This window comes from Amphiura filiformis, chromosome 13 (assembly GCF_039555335.1).
Source record: "Amphiura filiformis chromosome 13, Afil_fr2py, whole genome shotgun sequence".
In the NCBI taxonomy this organism is placed as follows: domain Eukaryota; kingdom Metazoa; phylum Echinodermata; class Ophiuroidea; order Amphilepidida; family Amphiuridae; genus Amphiura; species Amphiura filiformis.
In genome coordinates this window covers 52,238,188-52,255,714 of record NC_092640.1, presented here as the reverse complement: position 1 = coordinate 52,255,714, position 17,527 = coordinate 52,238,188, and the positions used below count along the sequence as shown (strand labels likewise).

The 17,527-nt window shown below is 35.4% G+C and overlaps 1 protein-coding gene across 2 annotated transcripts in view; it reads right to left on the bottom strand.

The window, feature by feature from the left end:
- Positions 1-17,527, bottom strand: part of LOC140168503 (uncharacterized) — a 40,061-nt gene that overhangs the window by 9,423 nt on the left and 13,111 nt on the right. The window contains exons 1-5 of one of the 2 annotated variants that reach the window (XM_072191904.1): positions 13,928-14,093; positions 7,871-7,999; positions 6,663-6,893; positions 2,104-2,343; positions 1,092-1,391 (exon numbers count right to left, since the gene is read on the bottom strand). In XM_072191904.1, coding sequence (XP_072048005.1) covers positions 1,092-1,391; positions 2,104-2,343; positions 6,663-6,893; positions 7,871-7,999; positions 13,928-13,988 — 961 coding nt within the window. In that variant the 5' untranslated portion in view covers positions 13,989-14,093. Of the gene's footprint in view, positions 1-1,091; positions 1,392-2,103; positions 2,344-6,662; positions 6,894-7,870; positions 8,000-13,927; positions 14,094-17,527 lie in introns of those variants that run through there. The other variant, XM_072191903.1, reaches the window with a different exon arrangement.

Below are 17,527 nucleotides of genomic sequence, written 5' to 3'. Positions count from 1 at the left end.
ATGGGCATGAATCATGGTCAATGTCCAATTTTCTCTACTTCCGTGCCCATGAATTCTTTATCCAAGGACGTAAATTACATTTAAATGGGTTCAAAATTAACCACCCATGAATTCTTGAGGATTTTTATGGCATGTTCATGCCACATACAAAAATAAAAGAATCGGAATGTCTTGCCATTTTCATGGCATGATTTGCATATAGCCATGATAGCGACCAGTGGCGAATTTTGTGAAAACCCATAATTTATTATGAAATGTCAAAAATGCGACTTGTTCCTGGTTTTGTCAGAGCGATTACATTTTACTTTAATTATCTCAAAGCCCTGATATCAACCCTTCCAGAGAGAATATCAAACGATGAGTATAAATATAATGGGAATGGGCAAACTAATCTGAAAAGTGTAATTGTGTGGAAGCTACGGTTGTTTGATGTGATCATTTATTAGTTTTTCAAACAAAACAATATATTATACAACCAATTTTAGGCTTAAACAGCTTAAAGCTGTATCATGCTAATATATACAAATGCCTTTGTGTCATTTTCAACTTTAATTTCCCTTTATTTACAACATTGTTCCTTTTCACAGCATTTTTCAAGGCTTTTTCTGATATAAAATGTATCTATTTATGACAAGATTGGTGGCGATTAGATGTGAAAATTACTCTTTCAGGATTTTAATACAAATAATTCCTTTAACTTTTTGATGAAATATGTTTTTAGAATTGCTGTGTTGCTTGTTTCACTTATTCCACCTATTTTAATGGCAGTATTGATTATCTACCCCTTGCAAATTATGAAATAAGATTATGATAAATAGCGCCACCTATAGTTTGCATTTACTTAATAATGAAGTCAATACATCAAACAACCGTGAAGCAAACACCACTAACACGCAATGCCAATCCGAATAACTGTTATCTGAATTGGAATACTCAAGACCAATGGGATGGATACTGTCTTGTGGAGCGGACTCTGCAACGCGATCCAAAAGAACCAAGTAGTTTCCACTCAGCTCGTTGGAATTCTAGCTGGCTACATGAACATTAAGCCACGGAGGGACGCACACCACGTTTACTGAAATAACACTTACGTAATCCACAAATTCTCCATGAAGCGAAGTTTGTTCTCCCACTTGACACAAGAATGTGGTTCACGTCTATTGGTGCCCCACTGTCATCTACACTGTACACGGCATTACCCGTAAGTCTAATCACGCCTGATGATTCGATATACTGAAGTTGAAATCTATTTTCGGCTGCAATGACTTTTCCATTAGCTACGTCATTTAGTAGGTCTACATATCCAGCTGTATCACTGTTCTTAATAACAATTGAGTCGTCATCAGTGGCAGAGCCACCACTGTGAAGGTTGGCCCTATTGTCGTCCAATACTGAAAAAGGATCATTGTGTTATATTTTCTTACTTTGGTTATTTGTTTACAATCCTCGGCAATGAGAATTCATACAAGGAAACAAACTGTCCTGAACAGATAAAAAAGCAAGGAAGCACGGCTACTATTTTGCTTTTCACGCGAGATTTCACAATGTTGAGTTAATGACACAATCTTTACTTAGGTTCTGGACTACAACCAGTGGCGACGCTAAGGGGGGGCAAGGGGCATTTGTCCCCGCCCCAACATTTTTGTGCAACACCCCACCCCACCCCTACTTTTGAGGCAAAAACCCTAAATTACGCAAATTCCGACTTTTTGAAGCGATTTTGCGCAGAATTTCATCAATTTTGCCCCCCCCTCTGAAATTCACTTTGTCCACAATGCCCCTCCCCACCGAAAAATTCCTGGTGCCGCCACTGAGTCTACAACGTTTTGCTTTCATACGACCCGTTCGATGCCCTTTGCCCTACACCTTTTTGAATGTCTTCACAGTTTAATATTATGGCCTGCAAGATACCGCTTTTCGAGGTTTTTTCGGATTTAACAATTCGTTATTTTTATCATTCGTGGACAACACAAATGTAACCGGATAATGCAGTATATAACATTTTTAATATCTAGTTTCTTAACTTAATAATATTTTTGATTCGTGCTTTAACATTTCTTTTCGCCATTGTCAGTTTTACATTCGATTCCTTGTAATACTTACGTATGCCATAGTAATTTGCAATGCTGTCTTGGTCAGCGATTTCGGTAAGCCAAATATAGATAGATTCAAGCATGCCATCCCCCGGGCTGACATCTGTCTCGGGTACAATATCGATTCTAATGGTGTCCGGATACCCACCATCACCGACACACCAAGGACCCACATAATGTACTCTATCAGGATCATTAATATTATCTGCGGAAAGAGTACCTTGAAAAGAGGTTCCAAGATTTACACAATCTGTAAAAGGTAAAACAAAATATTAAAGCAACACTTACATCATTCAAATTGCTAAATAAGAATGAAATACCAAATGTATTTGTATACCGTATAATCTAATCCTGCACATTATGACACCACCTTGAATCCAATGTGACCTCAAGAAGTAAAGTTACAAGTAATTGACAAACTTAACTATACAAGGCGCAAAAAGATTCCAACAATCGCAACAAAGAGACAGCACAGTTTCTTCAATGAAGCTTTATTTAAAGCAGTTTTATTTCAGTTTTTACTTCTCTGTACTTTTCATTAATCTCATTTTATTTGTCAGTTCTTTTGTTTCAGTTTTCTTTTGTTCCTTTAATTTTTAATTTTAATTATTAATTAAAGGCACGCATAAATTAGCCATTCACCACTCTCAAACCAGATGTCTAGTCTGTTGAGTTTGCAATAGGCCAGTTTGTCACTTTTAAACTGACATTCGTCTAATCAAATGCTTGTCACTGTGCTCCTTGAAATTACATTGGATTCAATGGGGTGTCATAACGTTCATTACGTACCGGATTAGATAGTGCATCTATAAAACAAATAAATTTACCCAAATATGGTTTAGTTATAAAATTAGGATTTTTCTTCCAAGTGTAAGGATTCTTTTTGACGCGGTGATAACCAAATTCATTAACAAAGAATTGTGCGCGTCCATGCTAATAGCAATATCATTGTAATTTTATGATGTGTGTTCACCCTCTGTAAAGAACATAAACATCTAAAAAAAATTAACTAGCCCCCTTAAATAAAGGCCATTATTCAAAAACGGGCAATTGTATTACAAATCTGTAAAATGCATTGGAAGCAGAATTTATTTTTACGCATGTTGACTCCTCATTTGTAGCAATTATCTAAATATTGACGTCACAACGTACATTTAAATAAATGTAAACCAAGATTTGAAAGTCGCAGTAAATTATATTGATTTTTATTCAGTAAAATGGAAGGAAATCTGTGTAATGGAATCTGAGTGTTTTTGTATTGTTGTACATGTATAAGTGCAACTTTTAAATCTAGACCTCACTACATTAAATTGACCGATGTTTTATTGTTTTCTGAGCTGTCGTGTCAAATGATGTGTCAAAATGCGCAGAAAAAAATCTGCTTCCAACGCATTTGACAGATTTGTAATACGATAGCCCTTTTTTGAATAATGGTCATTATTTAAGGGGAGTTAGTTACTTTGTTTGAGATGTTTAATTCTTTACTCCGGTGATGAGCGAGGAATTAATTTTTACGTCTCAGGCTAACGATGTCTGTACTTTTTGTATCGCCTTTTCACACATAACTTTTTATACATTATACGAGGGACAGGAATTTTATTTAATCATGTTAATGTGTCAAAACAATGGGTCATAAGAAATTGGAATAAATAGTAGCCTATCAATGTAAGGTCCGTAGAAGTGATGATGTAACAGCATTGGCGTAGCTAGTGGGGACAAGGGGGTAGCTGCCCCTCATGTAAAAAGTCTTACCCCCCCGTGGGATGGTGGCTGCCCCTATATTTAAGATTTTGAGGCCTTTTTTGTACCTTTTAGACCATTTTCATAGGCATAGATACCGGGGACGGATGTTCACACTGTGTGTGGAATAAATGTTTTCCAACCGCATCACCCAATATCCCCCCCTCAATGTGTTTTGCCCGCCCCCGCCCCCCCTCTGAAATAGTGCTGACTAAGGCACCGAGTAACAGGATTAATTAACATATTAAAACAATTTTTGAATATATCGCCCTGCACTGCAAATAGTTTGCACTCATCATGTGTGTATGTCAGCAATCATATATTGAATACAACACCGCTCATTTCCACTCCTCTTTTCGCCAAACGCCAAGAGTTTCTAGAATGCTGTTAAAATAAGAAATTTTTTAATGCTGATTGATTGCACATTCTAGGAAAGCGTGGTCACCTTTTTGAAAGAGCAGAGTGAGAGGGTTTTCAATGAAATATTTTTTGTGTCAAAACTGAAGCATCCTCTGTATAAAAGAAAATATGAATATTTACATTATGCCCATCGTATATAACGATTCGTGATACACAATTGTGGCACATTTGATGTCGTTTAAGAGGCAGAGAATTTAATTTCAATTTATATACGCCAAAATATTTTTAATTTAGTGAGAATGACAATAGAAAAATCGTTGAAAATTCTATGTAAATATTCCATTAGACCCGCCAAAGATTACTGTTTCGTTTTTATGGTAATCTTATTTTTTATTTCCGGAAATAAAAATTTGAGGTCTAATGTGTATTTTTATACAAATGACAAAAACATCGACGTGTATACAAGAGAAAGGCAGGCTAATCCACATGTATAATACGATTAGCGCACGTACAGACCGGCGAGTCAAAATCGATATAATGTATTAAAATAATTTACAAGGTTCTAAAAATATATAATGTATTGTGCATGTTAGATGCCCATTGAGCGCTATTAATACACATTAATGTTTTTAAGCAAATAAAATTGCAAAATATGGTACGTTTTCTGTCTTTGCTTGTCACGTGGTAAGCCTATGTTGAAGTTGCGATTATATGTTCAAATAAGTTTCAAGATGGATACCAACAAGTCAGGTAGCTTAGCGGTCTAAGGCGCTGGGCTCATTCAGAATCCATGATAGCGGTGCGGCGTGAGTTCGATTACGATTACTAGGGAAATATGGGTGGAAGAATTTATGTATGGCGTAGGGAGGAGTGGCTCATTTCAAAGCTACTAATCTTACAGTATCTGCATAATATAGAATTACGATCCAGGTCTTTATCCTTGTTCTTAGACATCAATGGTTCAATGCAGGTGTACCGCGTGAACGTATCAGTGATTTCCGGTATATTCTTATTTTAACCTATTGCTATGGTAGTTAATCCTGTTATATCATCACTTGCGCTGCGCTTAATATCAGTTTGCTTCGACAATATTTATAAATACGTATTTATAAATACGCACGTGACCACTCCGCCCTGCCATAACAGCTTGTACAGGCGACGAGTGGCATGATAGAGCCGGTAACTTGTGACACCGCCCGGCCGTATGGCATTTTCCAATATACTCGATCAATTTTGTGGGGTTCATTATCGAACCCCAACGGTTTTAGCTTGTATTTATATTATTTATTAATATAGGCCTATGTGTTTGTGATATTTCAAGCGTTTTAAAATTTCAAAATAATCCCATTCAATTACACGGTTGACGATGGACATTTACTGAATTTAGAGAATGCATTGCGACCACCACCTGAGCTTGTAGATAGGAAGTCTTGAAAAGACCTTCGGCACGGCGGGTGATCTTTCTGTGCATTTTGAATGCAAAATTTATTTTGTTCAACTTTGTGATCAATCGCAAACGCTTCAGTCAATCAATATTGTGCCCAGCAAACACAAAACGTTTTCGACATCATTCGCAAAAGGTTATAAAAGGTTGTCAGAAAACGTTTAAATGTTGGGTTATATAAAGGCTATAGTAAGGGTATAAAACGTTTTCATATCATTGAAAAACATTTTTTGATAATCTAATGACCAGCAAACATAAAATGTTTTACAGAAAACGTTGATGTCGAGTTATACAAACAATTTTGAAAACTTGATACAAAACATTCTAAAATAGAATGTTATTTTCGGGTTGAAAACATATTGCGAACATTGTTTGCCCAAAATGTTTGCAATAACTCTACATTCAAATGTTATTAAAACGTTTAAAAACATCTTAAGAACATTTCTGTGCTTGCTGGGTGCAAATATTTTAACATAATGCTATTTAAGTGTTGACATAATATTTGGCAAAATGTTTGAAAAATAACATCTTGAACACATTTTTAAAATATTTTTGTAGTGTGTTTTCATACAAAACGTTTTAAAACGTTTTCATGACTTTTATATAACCCGACATTTAAATGTTATTAAAACGTTTTAAAATAAACATTTTAAGAACATTTCTGTGTTTGCTGGGTGCAAACATTTTAACATAATGTTATTTAAGTGTTGACAAAAATGTTGCAAAAATAGTTTACAATAACATTTTGAAAACATTTTTTAAACACTGTTTTAGTGTGTTTTCGTACAAAACTTTATCATGACCTTTATATAACCCTACATTTTAATGTTATTAAAACGTTTTTACCTAAACCAAAAGCCAAGATATAACTTTTTAAACGTTTTTAAAACGTTTTAGTGTTTGCTGGAAGTGGTCACCAGGAGCGGCGCACAAACATGGCGGAGTCGATGCTCTACAAGTTCATTCTACTTCATTGGGTAATTTATTCGTAACATTTATAATCAATGAAATAGTCTAAATCTTACGATCATTCGCAGGAATGTAAATTTTAGCACTCTGTACATTTCCAGGATTGGTTGTTATAGACAAACAGAAGAATTCTCGCTCCTCTTCCTCCTCCTCCTTTTGGCCTAGTATTGTTATCTCCAGCCATGCCTCTAGTATATTTGCCTCAAATTGTACAGTTGTTGTTCTCAATATGAAATCGGCTGAGCTTGCTGTGGGTGTGATTTTCGGGGGACAGACTGTGCTGATTGCTGAAAGAAAAAGATGCACATGTATTAATGCTATTATTTCTGCAAGTTAAGTACCGCGTAAGGTTTTAGGCAAATAAAAGGGGATGGGGGGTGGAGAAGATAAAATGGCGAAAATGTGTACTTCTCATCAAAGATATAGTTCTACTGATCTCTCTGAGCTTGCAAAACGGGAATGGAGATTTTACATTATTATTAAAGTGTGCAAACTATTCATTTTTATTGATACATTTCAAAAATGTCTTTCCTTCAGAAAACTACCAATCTCTTGGAATTTTTCATGGAACCACGTCTAATTTGGTCCTATAGTTTCACCAGTGCACCGATATGTATCGGTGACTGTTTCTGTTATAACCCGTAAATCTTATAAGATGTATGGACATTTTTCATAGTGCCAACACTTATAAATCAAAGAAAAAAGTGGTAATACTTTTCTTTGGTTGATTTTAAGTTCGGTAGTGACACCAATACTTTTTCGCGGTTACTGCGTACCTACTAACCGCCCTTCTAGGCGTGCGTGTACGCTCTGCGCGATGAATATTACGCGCACGATTGCGATACTGCAACCATCGAAATTCCCACCTCTATCATACCGAACTTGAGGCGAACTGTATAATGTAAATGCTGCTGGTATATGTCGTATTACAATACATCGTATAATTCAAAGAGCCATTGGTACATGTCGGTAAGCGACAACGTTATAGGACCATAGTAAAGTTTGTTCGGTTTATAACTGGCGAAAACAAATTTAGATTTATAACACATCATGTATTGATATAGAATGACGTGTGCGCATTTGGGATCAGCACTTACGCTATTTGCGCGTTGCGTAATGCGTGTCAGGTACATGCTTATGTGAATTTACGCGAGCATAAGTTGGTAATTTTCTTGGCTCGCGCAGACGAAAAACTGAAAAATATTCTCCAATTATAAGCCGAATAAAGCGCAGACTGGGTACCCATGTAAAATCCAGTACTTACTAGTAGAGCTCGCAACACTTGTTTCCGCACTTGTTCCGCTTCTTGTGACCTTCACAAGGGCAGTATTTATATTATCAGCTTCAAATGTTTCTTCGAGTTCGTAAGATTCTTCCTCAAATTCGAATGTTTCTGAAAAAAGGAGCAGTTATTATGATACAAGATCAAAACTTGTAAATCAATAGTAAAACGTAATGACATGGATACTAATGTAAAAATTCACGTCCATCATGTCCGTTAGAAGATAATAAGGCTATTCAATAAAAAACCTTTGGCCTCTTCACCGGGCTTCAGCGTATACTATTCCTCCCAGTGTGTATAGGATTCTATGAAATCCACCGGTTGGTCAATATGTAGCAATTTCAGCGCAGGTTAATTTTAGATCAAAAAATATAATTGGTTTAATTGCTAGGCATATATTTTACAGCTTATGCTGATTTTTGCTTTAAAGATATATTCCAGGGATGGTTACTTTTTACCATATTAGGATGGAAACCAGACAATGCTGCCGATAGTTTGGAGTCAGAATACGCCCCCAAAACAGTGTATTTTTCACCTAATTGGACTTGTAGTTTAATTCTTATTTATTATAGAATTTTTTAATACATAGGTTGTAATGGGTTGTTTTTATTATATCATTTCATTTATTATTTAAGAAATCCTGGTGAAAATGAATTCAATCTCTGTTCGAATTTCTGTACATTATCAGGCCTATCAAAGATAGCATGCACGTGTACTATACGTTGAATGATGAACATGGAGTGTCAGTTAATTGTACAGCTGGGATCTTGATCGATTGAGAGCAAAAGCTCTACAATAAAGTACACTATTGCCAACGTTGCGGTTAAGCCACTAAATCGCGCTAGTTCCTCAGTTGACTAACGTAACATTTTTACCCATGTACATTTTTATTTTGGTGCGGACTGGGAGGCCGATGGTTGGTTTGCCACGCCTTTGTGATTTCACTGGTTATAGGGCATCGGCAACACTGACAAACAAGATGGGTTCGTATGAGGTTTCATTGCGAGGTTAAACAAATAATGTAGTGGATTTCTCGAGAAAGTTTTAGACATCACCATAGATTTGTTTGGTTAATGAAATTGAATTGAATGGAGCTGAATTAATATTTTGGAATTGAATTAAATTGAATTGAATTGAAATTTTAAATAATGAAGTATTTGCATGTGTCTTTTAATCTGGGCATACTTTTGGCCATTACTGGGGTACGGTTCACCTGTACCAAACTGGTGGATAAAAGTCACTTAAAAATCGAACTTCTATTGTATTTCATTGTAATATTAACCTTTTGCCTACGTGTAACACGGGTGATTGAATGTTGTTCAAAATCCCCGCCAAGCGTGCATTATTTCACATTTCAGGCGATGTCTGCCACAGAGATGTCTCACACTCTGCCATATTAAGAGGTGTAGGAAAAATGCGTGAAATTGGATTTATCTATACCATGTACACCAGATTGCGAAACAGCATTACCATGTATGATGTATGGTTGGATCAAACCCTTTCCAGAGACGCGAAATTAACGTATAGTGTTAGGGAATGTTGTTGTGTTGACAATGAACTTTAGATTGGCAGCTATACTATTTTGTGAGTGCTTCCACTAGAGAATTCGGTGAAAGTTCAGATACTGAGCTTTGATACATTCTGTCATTGGTAACTTAAGAGCTAGTTACGTTTAGACCATTTGGCGAGTTACGGTTAGACCAATGGGCGAGTTACAGTTATAGACCATTGGCCACTTTTTCTTTGTCATGTGGTCAGACCATTTATATGCTAAATTTGCAAACAAATTGTAAACTTGAACTTGAGTCAATTTTAATTATACATGTCACCCCTTAAGCTTCATGGTGTGTTTTGAAAGATTTTCACTCATTCAAAAAAGTGTAATTCCAATACAATGGGTGGGACCAACATTTTATTCTTTTTATCCGTTTTATTCTTTAGTTTTTTTGCTGATATCAACAGAGAAATCACCGATCTTCCTAAAGGTTAAGTGGCAATGACAAACAAACGAATGAAAGAATCATGTGAATTAGACAATCTTCAGCATGTTTTCGTTGTTGAAAGGGATTCAATCATTTTTCACCGTTCACCGATTAACAACGATGCGTCAGTGTCGTCTGCGTGGTTTACTTCGCTCGGGCGGCTAAAAGCACCAATCGCGGGGTCATACCTTAGTAAGCAAGTAAGTAAGATACACTCATATAGGCTGATACCATTTCATGGTTCAGCAAAACCCAGATCATCAAATTCTGCGATGGCAAAAATTAATATCCTCAGACAATAAGGTACTCAAGTTAAACAAAATCTAGAGATAATTTGCGCTCACAGAGCGCAGACAATCGCAAGGCATGTAACCCTTTAATGGCCGTTTGACCTGACCTTTGACCTTAATGTTTCCCGGGTCACGAGGTTTGTTGTCATCGAAATTAAGCCCACATACCCTTACAGACAATGAAATTACGGTATAAGATTTGACCCAGATAACCTTTGACCTGACCCCTGCAAAGTATTCCAACATATTCCCCCTGGTCATTAAGTTTGTTGTCACAGAGTTTGAGCCTCATACCCCTTACAGATGTCCAAAAATGCATTTTAAAATGACCCTGCAAAATGTTCCCTGGTCATGAGATTTGTTGTCACTGAGTTTGAGCCCCATACCCCTTACGGATGTTGAGATAATGCAATTGTAAGATTTTATCCCCTTAATGACCTTTGACCCCAATTCTTTGTTCAACTTTTAGACACTGGCTAAAGGTGATGCAGGTATGCAAGTGACGACATTGTGTTATGTAATTTGTGGAAGAAGAAGCATTTTTAGTGAAAATCACATTTGGGCCATAATGACCTTTGGATGACCTTTGACCCCGAGTTGGTCATGTAACATTTGTGCCCCCACCCAATGGTCCTTGTGATCAAATATGGTCACATTGGCTTAAAGCATATGGCTACGATGGCTCGTTAAAAGTTTGACAGAAGAGAGAAAGAAAGAAAGAAGAAGAACTGACCAAATTTGCGATTGTAATAAGCCCTGCAATGAACTTGAACACAAACTTGTTATGTCGGGCCCGAAAGATCATAATGTCCTTTTTTATTACAAGAAGATATAACTATATTAAAAGGTCATATGTCTCTGCATTTTTTTTATATTTAGGTATGCGTCGTATAATGTATACTTATACGAGTGCATGAGTCCGTGAATTTGGGGGCAACTTAACTTGAATAAACATGTATAATCACGATAATACAAGTGCACTCATCCCGTGATTTTGCTATACAATAATATTAGGTTATTCCTGTAGCACCCAAAATTAAAAGGTTTAACAATAGTCGCACGATGATTCGAGGTTAAATTGGAGAAAAGACATGAAAATTATCAATTATTATGCCAGCCGCCATGAACGTATTGACAAAATTTCTGGTACTATACTGCCAAAGTTGGGTCCCCGTCGGCTCCATTTCACCTAAAATGTGAAATGATGCGGCTTTGGAGGGTATTTTATTGTGTTGTAAACTTTCATCATTCTTTTGTATACGTGCAACACGGGTGATGAATTGCAGTTTAATATCCCCGCCAAGGCCACATCATTTCAAATTTTAAGTGGGATAGACCTAAGGGGGGACCCAGCTATGGCTGCAATTGAGGTGTAGAAATGCGTGAAATTGGATTCGTCTATAGCACCTTTGTATCATTTTAATAGTCATGCTGTCGTATTTAATAAGTGCATCTCGCAACACAGTGTAGTAATTTACTATGCATTGTAGGTGTACCGTATTTACACCGATTTTTAAAAGAGTACATTTTCTTTTCAATAACATGAAGGGTAGCGGGAAACTTTTCAATATTAAGAAAATTGTTATAAGATGTGTTTTTTTTTCTTTTGGAACCTTTGATATTTATTTTACATGGTTTAAAAAGCCAAATTTGGAAGAGGCTGTTAACTTTTACTTTTCACCTTAATTATAATGCAGCTAGTCTGTGACACTGTTAGTTCAATCCGGGAGTTTTATACGACGCCAGTTAGTCTAAAAACACAAAATTCTTATACTTATCAGTCCGAAAATCACTTAAGAGTCACTAGTCCGAAATTAAAAAGCTTTACAATAGTTGGACACCTCGCTAAGATGAAAGTTAAACCTGCAAAAAAACACTGCCCTAGTCTGAGTTTTCAGGATTAGAGCGCTGTTTTTATTACAAATTGAACAGAGACTGCTTTCCAGACTAGCGCAGTCTCAGTACATACCTTAATGGGCCCATAAAGGCAACGTAAAGAGACCTTAGGGGCCCGTTTAAGTCCACTTGCCCATTTTGCATACTCTGGCTAATACATTTAGGCATAAAACTCTAATTTGTATTAATTTGTGTGCAATTGATAGATTTTCACATCTGATCTTTTCAGTCACCTTACTTCCTCTGTTTGGATTTTTCACTTTCGCGATCAATAAACTATAGATTCCAAATCAGAATTGTTCAGTATTGAAGTGAGCCATGATAATTATGCAAGATATGTTCCATTCAATAACACAGGCCTACATATACTTTACTTTTACTGTCATTAATTATATAAACTCTTTATGACCATTTTACTATTGAACACTATAATTTTAATAAACATCAGTATAATTTTGAGTTCAACGGAATGCGTTCATCATGATTAATTATAAAATATTTATCAACATTCGACTATGGCATAGTCAATATAGGGGGGGGGGCAGTGCGTTCATTTTATCCCCGGCACCTCAGATAAAGCCAATAGATGAAATTAAGGGGTACTACACCCCCTGCACAATTTTGTGTCTATTATTGCATTTTTCTCATAAATTATAGTGCATTGGTGACAAGTAAGATATGTATATTATAGGGCAAGGACTACAACTACTGCACTGGAAATTTTATTTCAACACAGACAACAGTTGTGGAGTTACAGTAAAAAATGAGGGAAAACCAATATTTGATCAATAAATCAATAACTACTTGCCTTGAGTTGCTGAATTTTCAGTGCACTAGTTGTAGTTCTTGCCCCTATAATATACATATCTTACTTCTCACCAATGCGATAAAAATTTGGAGAAAAATGCAAAAATAGGCACAAAATTGGCCAGGGGTGTAGTACCCCCTTAAACAACCTTCTAGATTAGGAGCCGGAGCAACGCCACAGTATATTATGCTAGATTGTTTGCATATTACAACCGTGTGAGCCTTGGTCTTCTCCTTCTAAAATTTCTAATTATTGTTGGCTCACCTGTGTAAAGCCTTTTTTTTTGGCAATTTTCTATAGGATTTTCTAAAATTTCAGATCGATTGGGGGCTTGTGCCCCCTGCCCCTATGACGCTACGCCACTGGTATAATACAAAATTATATCTTTCAAATTATTAAAGCTGCAGCGTATACAACTCAACAATTACTTAAGGGGTGTGGTATGAACGTTTGGACAGTAGTTTTTTCTTGGACATGAGAGTACATCAGACATGTCGAATTGCATTCTGAATGCGAAGAATGTCCTTCTGATATCAAATGATTATGCTTTCGTGAAATTCGCGATATAATACACATTTTATGGCAAATGATTGGATATTTTTGATATTTAACAGTCCTGTAAGTAAAATTTATAAATCTGATGACATGTACTTTAAGTGTATGTAGCTGGGATGAAAAGCCGACGATCAAATGAAAATTTTGAACTTTCGTATTGAAGATATGGATTTTTCCCCAAAACACTTAGCCTTAGGAACCGAACAAACAAAATCATGCAAATAGCTTGATAAGGCTGCCGTTTCCACCCTTTGTGCATGATTTTTTTTCACGGGAGGGAAAAACACTTAATTTAATTTCGTTTTGATATAATTATTTTTAAGAACCATAAGACATATGGAAATATAAATATAATTACTGACTTGACCTTGTAAGACCAATATTTTGATATTGAGATATATACTGTAGTTTTTCAGTTAAATAGCTAAAACTGGGAAAATGTGCATGGCTCGAGCCACCCGGCCTCACACGTCAACATTTTACATGAGCAATGCATTCCAACACTTACCTGTGTTCACATAAGAGCCAAACGTAGCCAGTAGAATTAAAACAAATACAAATTTCTCCATATTGGTATAATTGCCTTCTCCTATGCAACCTTTGCAAAAACTTTACTAGAACTTCTCACATCATATTTTATAATCTGTAATGGTGAGCCTGTCTCACATTCTAGTTTGTGCTAAACAATAACGTTATTTATCTGAACTTATGTCAAATACTACCCCCAGATATAATTATTGTAATTGAAAAGGCTAACCAGTTCATTGCGTTTTATAAGTATGACTTTCAGCGTTGTCTATTAAACACACTCCGCTCGTCATGGTCGTCGGTTCATGTAAGGCCGTCGGTAGACTGAAGGCGTCGGTGAAAACAAAATTGGGTTAACAATAAGACTATCAGGGTGACGGAAAAAGGGGATAAATATCCTTTTTTTTTTTCTTCACTTTTTCAAACCATGCAAAAAAAAATGGTCAACAAATTACAACTTCCGTCGGCAAAAAATGTTTCCGTCGGTATATTTACAAGTTGTGCCCCTCCGGTTCCAAAATCCTGGCTACACCACTGCTCCTTATCTTAACCAAATTAAGATTCCATTTAGTCCATGTGAACACTGACAATACTTACAACATTGTGTATACAACTATTATGTCCTATTATTTTGATAATATGTGATATGCGATCAAGCAAAATCAATCGGAACTCGGGAATATTACATTTTTAGTTTCTTATAGGATAGTAACAAGAATATTCAAGGCTGGATTTTGCAGAAAACCCCATTAAATTTGAACAACCAGTTCCAAAGATATGAGCAATTAAAGAGTTTCCAAAACAGGAGGAAACAAAAGAAAATATTTCCTTTGTTTGGCTATATCTCAAAATCAATATTTAAGAGTTCCGACTGATTTTGCTTGATCGCATCACGTTTATAAAAATTGTGGGTAATGTGCAAGACCATCACAAGTTGATGAATTTTGAAAATATATTTGAAAACTCACAATTTAACGTGATTTTTTGTTTAAAAATTGAATACTTATTTTTTTAATTGAATAGATATCGTAAGTGAATTTTAGATTTTTTTTTTTTTTTTTGAGTACAAGAAAATCGTAAGTGTCACTTACTATGGTCTTAATTGCACTCAACAAAACTTACAAAAAAGTTATAATATAGAAATCAACTTTTGAATATTGAATAACTAAAACCATGCAATCTTTAGTAAATAGACGGCTTCGTAAAACAGAAAGACGTTGTTCCTGTGAAACAATGCAATATGCACTTACGATGGTCTCTTGCACTCTGACCACGAGATAAACTGATAATGCTTTAACGAAAATGGTCCGATTTTAACTTTGGTTGAATAACCTGGACTTCACCACCTTCATGTTGGTATCTATCCATAGACTATAGAATGAGCGTTTCGACAGTATTTTTTGTTGGACATGAGAGCACATCAGACATATCGAATTGCATTCTGAATATGAAGAATGTCTTTCTGATATCAAGTAATTTTCATTTTTTTTTTAATTCGCTATATAGTACAAATTTTATGACAAATTATTCAAATTTGATATTTTTTTAATTCATGATATATTACAGTCCTCGAAGTAAACTTTTTTTATATCTAATGATATGTACCTAAAGTGTATGTAGCTGGGAGGAGAAGCTGGGACATTTTATACTAAAGATATACTTTTTTTCCATAAAGATCTAATTTTTTTGATCGTCGGCTTTTCATCCCAGCTACATACACTTTAAGCACATATTCATCAGATTTATAAAGTTTGCTTCGAGACTGTTATATCGAAAATATAAATGTTAACCATTTCCCAATGTGTATTACATTGCGAGTTTCAAAAAAATCAAAATTATTTGATATCAGATGAACATTCTTCGTATTCAGAATGCAATTCGATATGTCTGATGTGCACTCATTTCCCACACAAAATACTGTCCAAACGCTCATACCAGGGCCCTTAACTGCTCCGTCATCAGTGGACGTTTACATAAACCTTGATTCTGACTGTTATTTTTTTTAACAGAACAAGTGTTAATTGGCTAAATTGATATATAGTGTGACATTACATACGAGTATTGACATTTGTTTTGCACGGATCACCTGTTACCGTAAGCAAACATTGCTTTCAAAATTGCAACACACAATATCATGAACTCTCTATGGGCATTGGTGTTACGACTGAATTCTTAAACTGTATTAAAGTATTAAAGGTTATTTTTCAGATCCAATTATTCTGGTAATTTAAGGTATTTAATGGTAACAAATAACACTAATAATAATAATAATAATAATAATAATAATAATAATAATAATACAGGGTGTCCCCCCCCCCCAAAAAAAAAAAAGAACCCCTCATTGCGTCCTCTTTTTCTCATATTTCTGAAAAGTTGATTAAATATCGTTTGGTAAAGAAAGCTTTAATCGTTAGCTTTAAACCAAAACAATTATTTCAATCGGCTCATAACTTTTGAAGATATGCCCTTTTGAATAAAAGTACCCGTTTTTCACTCTGTCCACGGATAGCAAACAGAGTGGTTGGGTGGCTCATGCTGTGGAGTAGTCTGCACGATCACCAGACCTCACAATTGATTATTTTTCTTTGTGGCAAAATCCAAGATCTTCGCAAACGTATTACTGAATGCATTCACAAGTATTCGCCAAGGAGGCATCCAGTTGGGGGCAGAGCAGCACAGTAAACTCACTTCAGAAGAACCAAAGACAAACCAAACAGCCTTTTTGGGCTACCTAAAAAGTGAAATACTTATGTTGTAAATAAATTTAAAAAAAAGCAAGAAACAATAAAGTAAGAAAGTAAGAAACATAAAGTAATAAAACAAAAAGTAACCAAGAAAACATAAGTAATCGCAAGTAAAGCATAGAAGTCCCATTCGGCATCCACAAATTAATTAACAAAATCCATTGCCCAAAATCCAAAGCCCATTCCATAAATAAAGTTATTTTATAATGTTATCATTGAGGAATCTTTGATATTCATGCATGGTATGTGTACCTTTTTTTCAAACTTTGAAGTAGCCAAACCTTCTCCGTGGACAGAGTGAAAAACGGGTAGATTTCTTTAAAAGAGCATATCTTCAAAAGTTGTGAGCCGATTGATATAATTGTTTTAGTTTATTAAAGCTAACGACTCAAGGTTTCTTTACATACCAAAATCAATTTTTCAGAAACAGGAGAAAAAGAGGGCGCAATGAGGGCCTCTTTTTTTTTGGGGGGCCTGTATTAATAAAAATAACATTTAAATTAAGCTGCTAGTATTAATCTTAGTGTTAGTATTCATTCACAATTCAAAATATTGCAATATACTACATGTACAGATGGTAACAAGTGCACATGTAAACGTTCACAACCCCACCCCTAAAATTAAACAAATATTTCTATATAACTTGACATACATTAGTTGATTTGAAAATTTAAAAAAATACCTATAAATAAAGGGATCGCTTTTCTACCCTACCAAATTTCTTTCTTCTAAAAAATCTTTTCTTTGGTCAAAAATAATCACATTTTCCAAATCTGATGCTTTCAATCAAATGATATGTATGTCAAGTTATGCAAAAGAGTGTACATTTTAAGGGG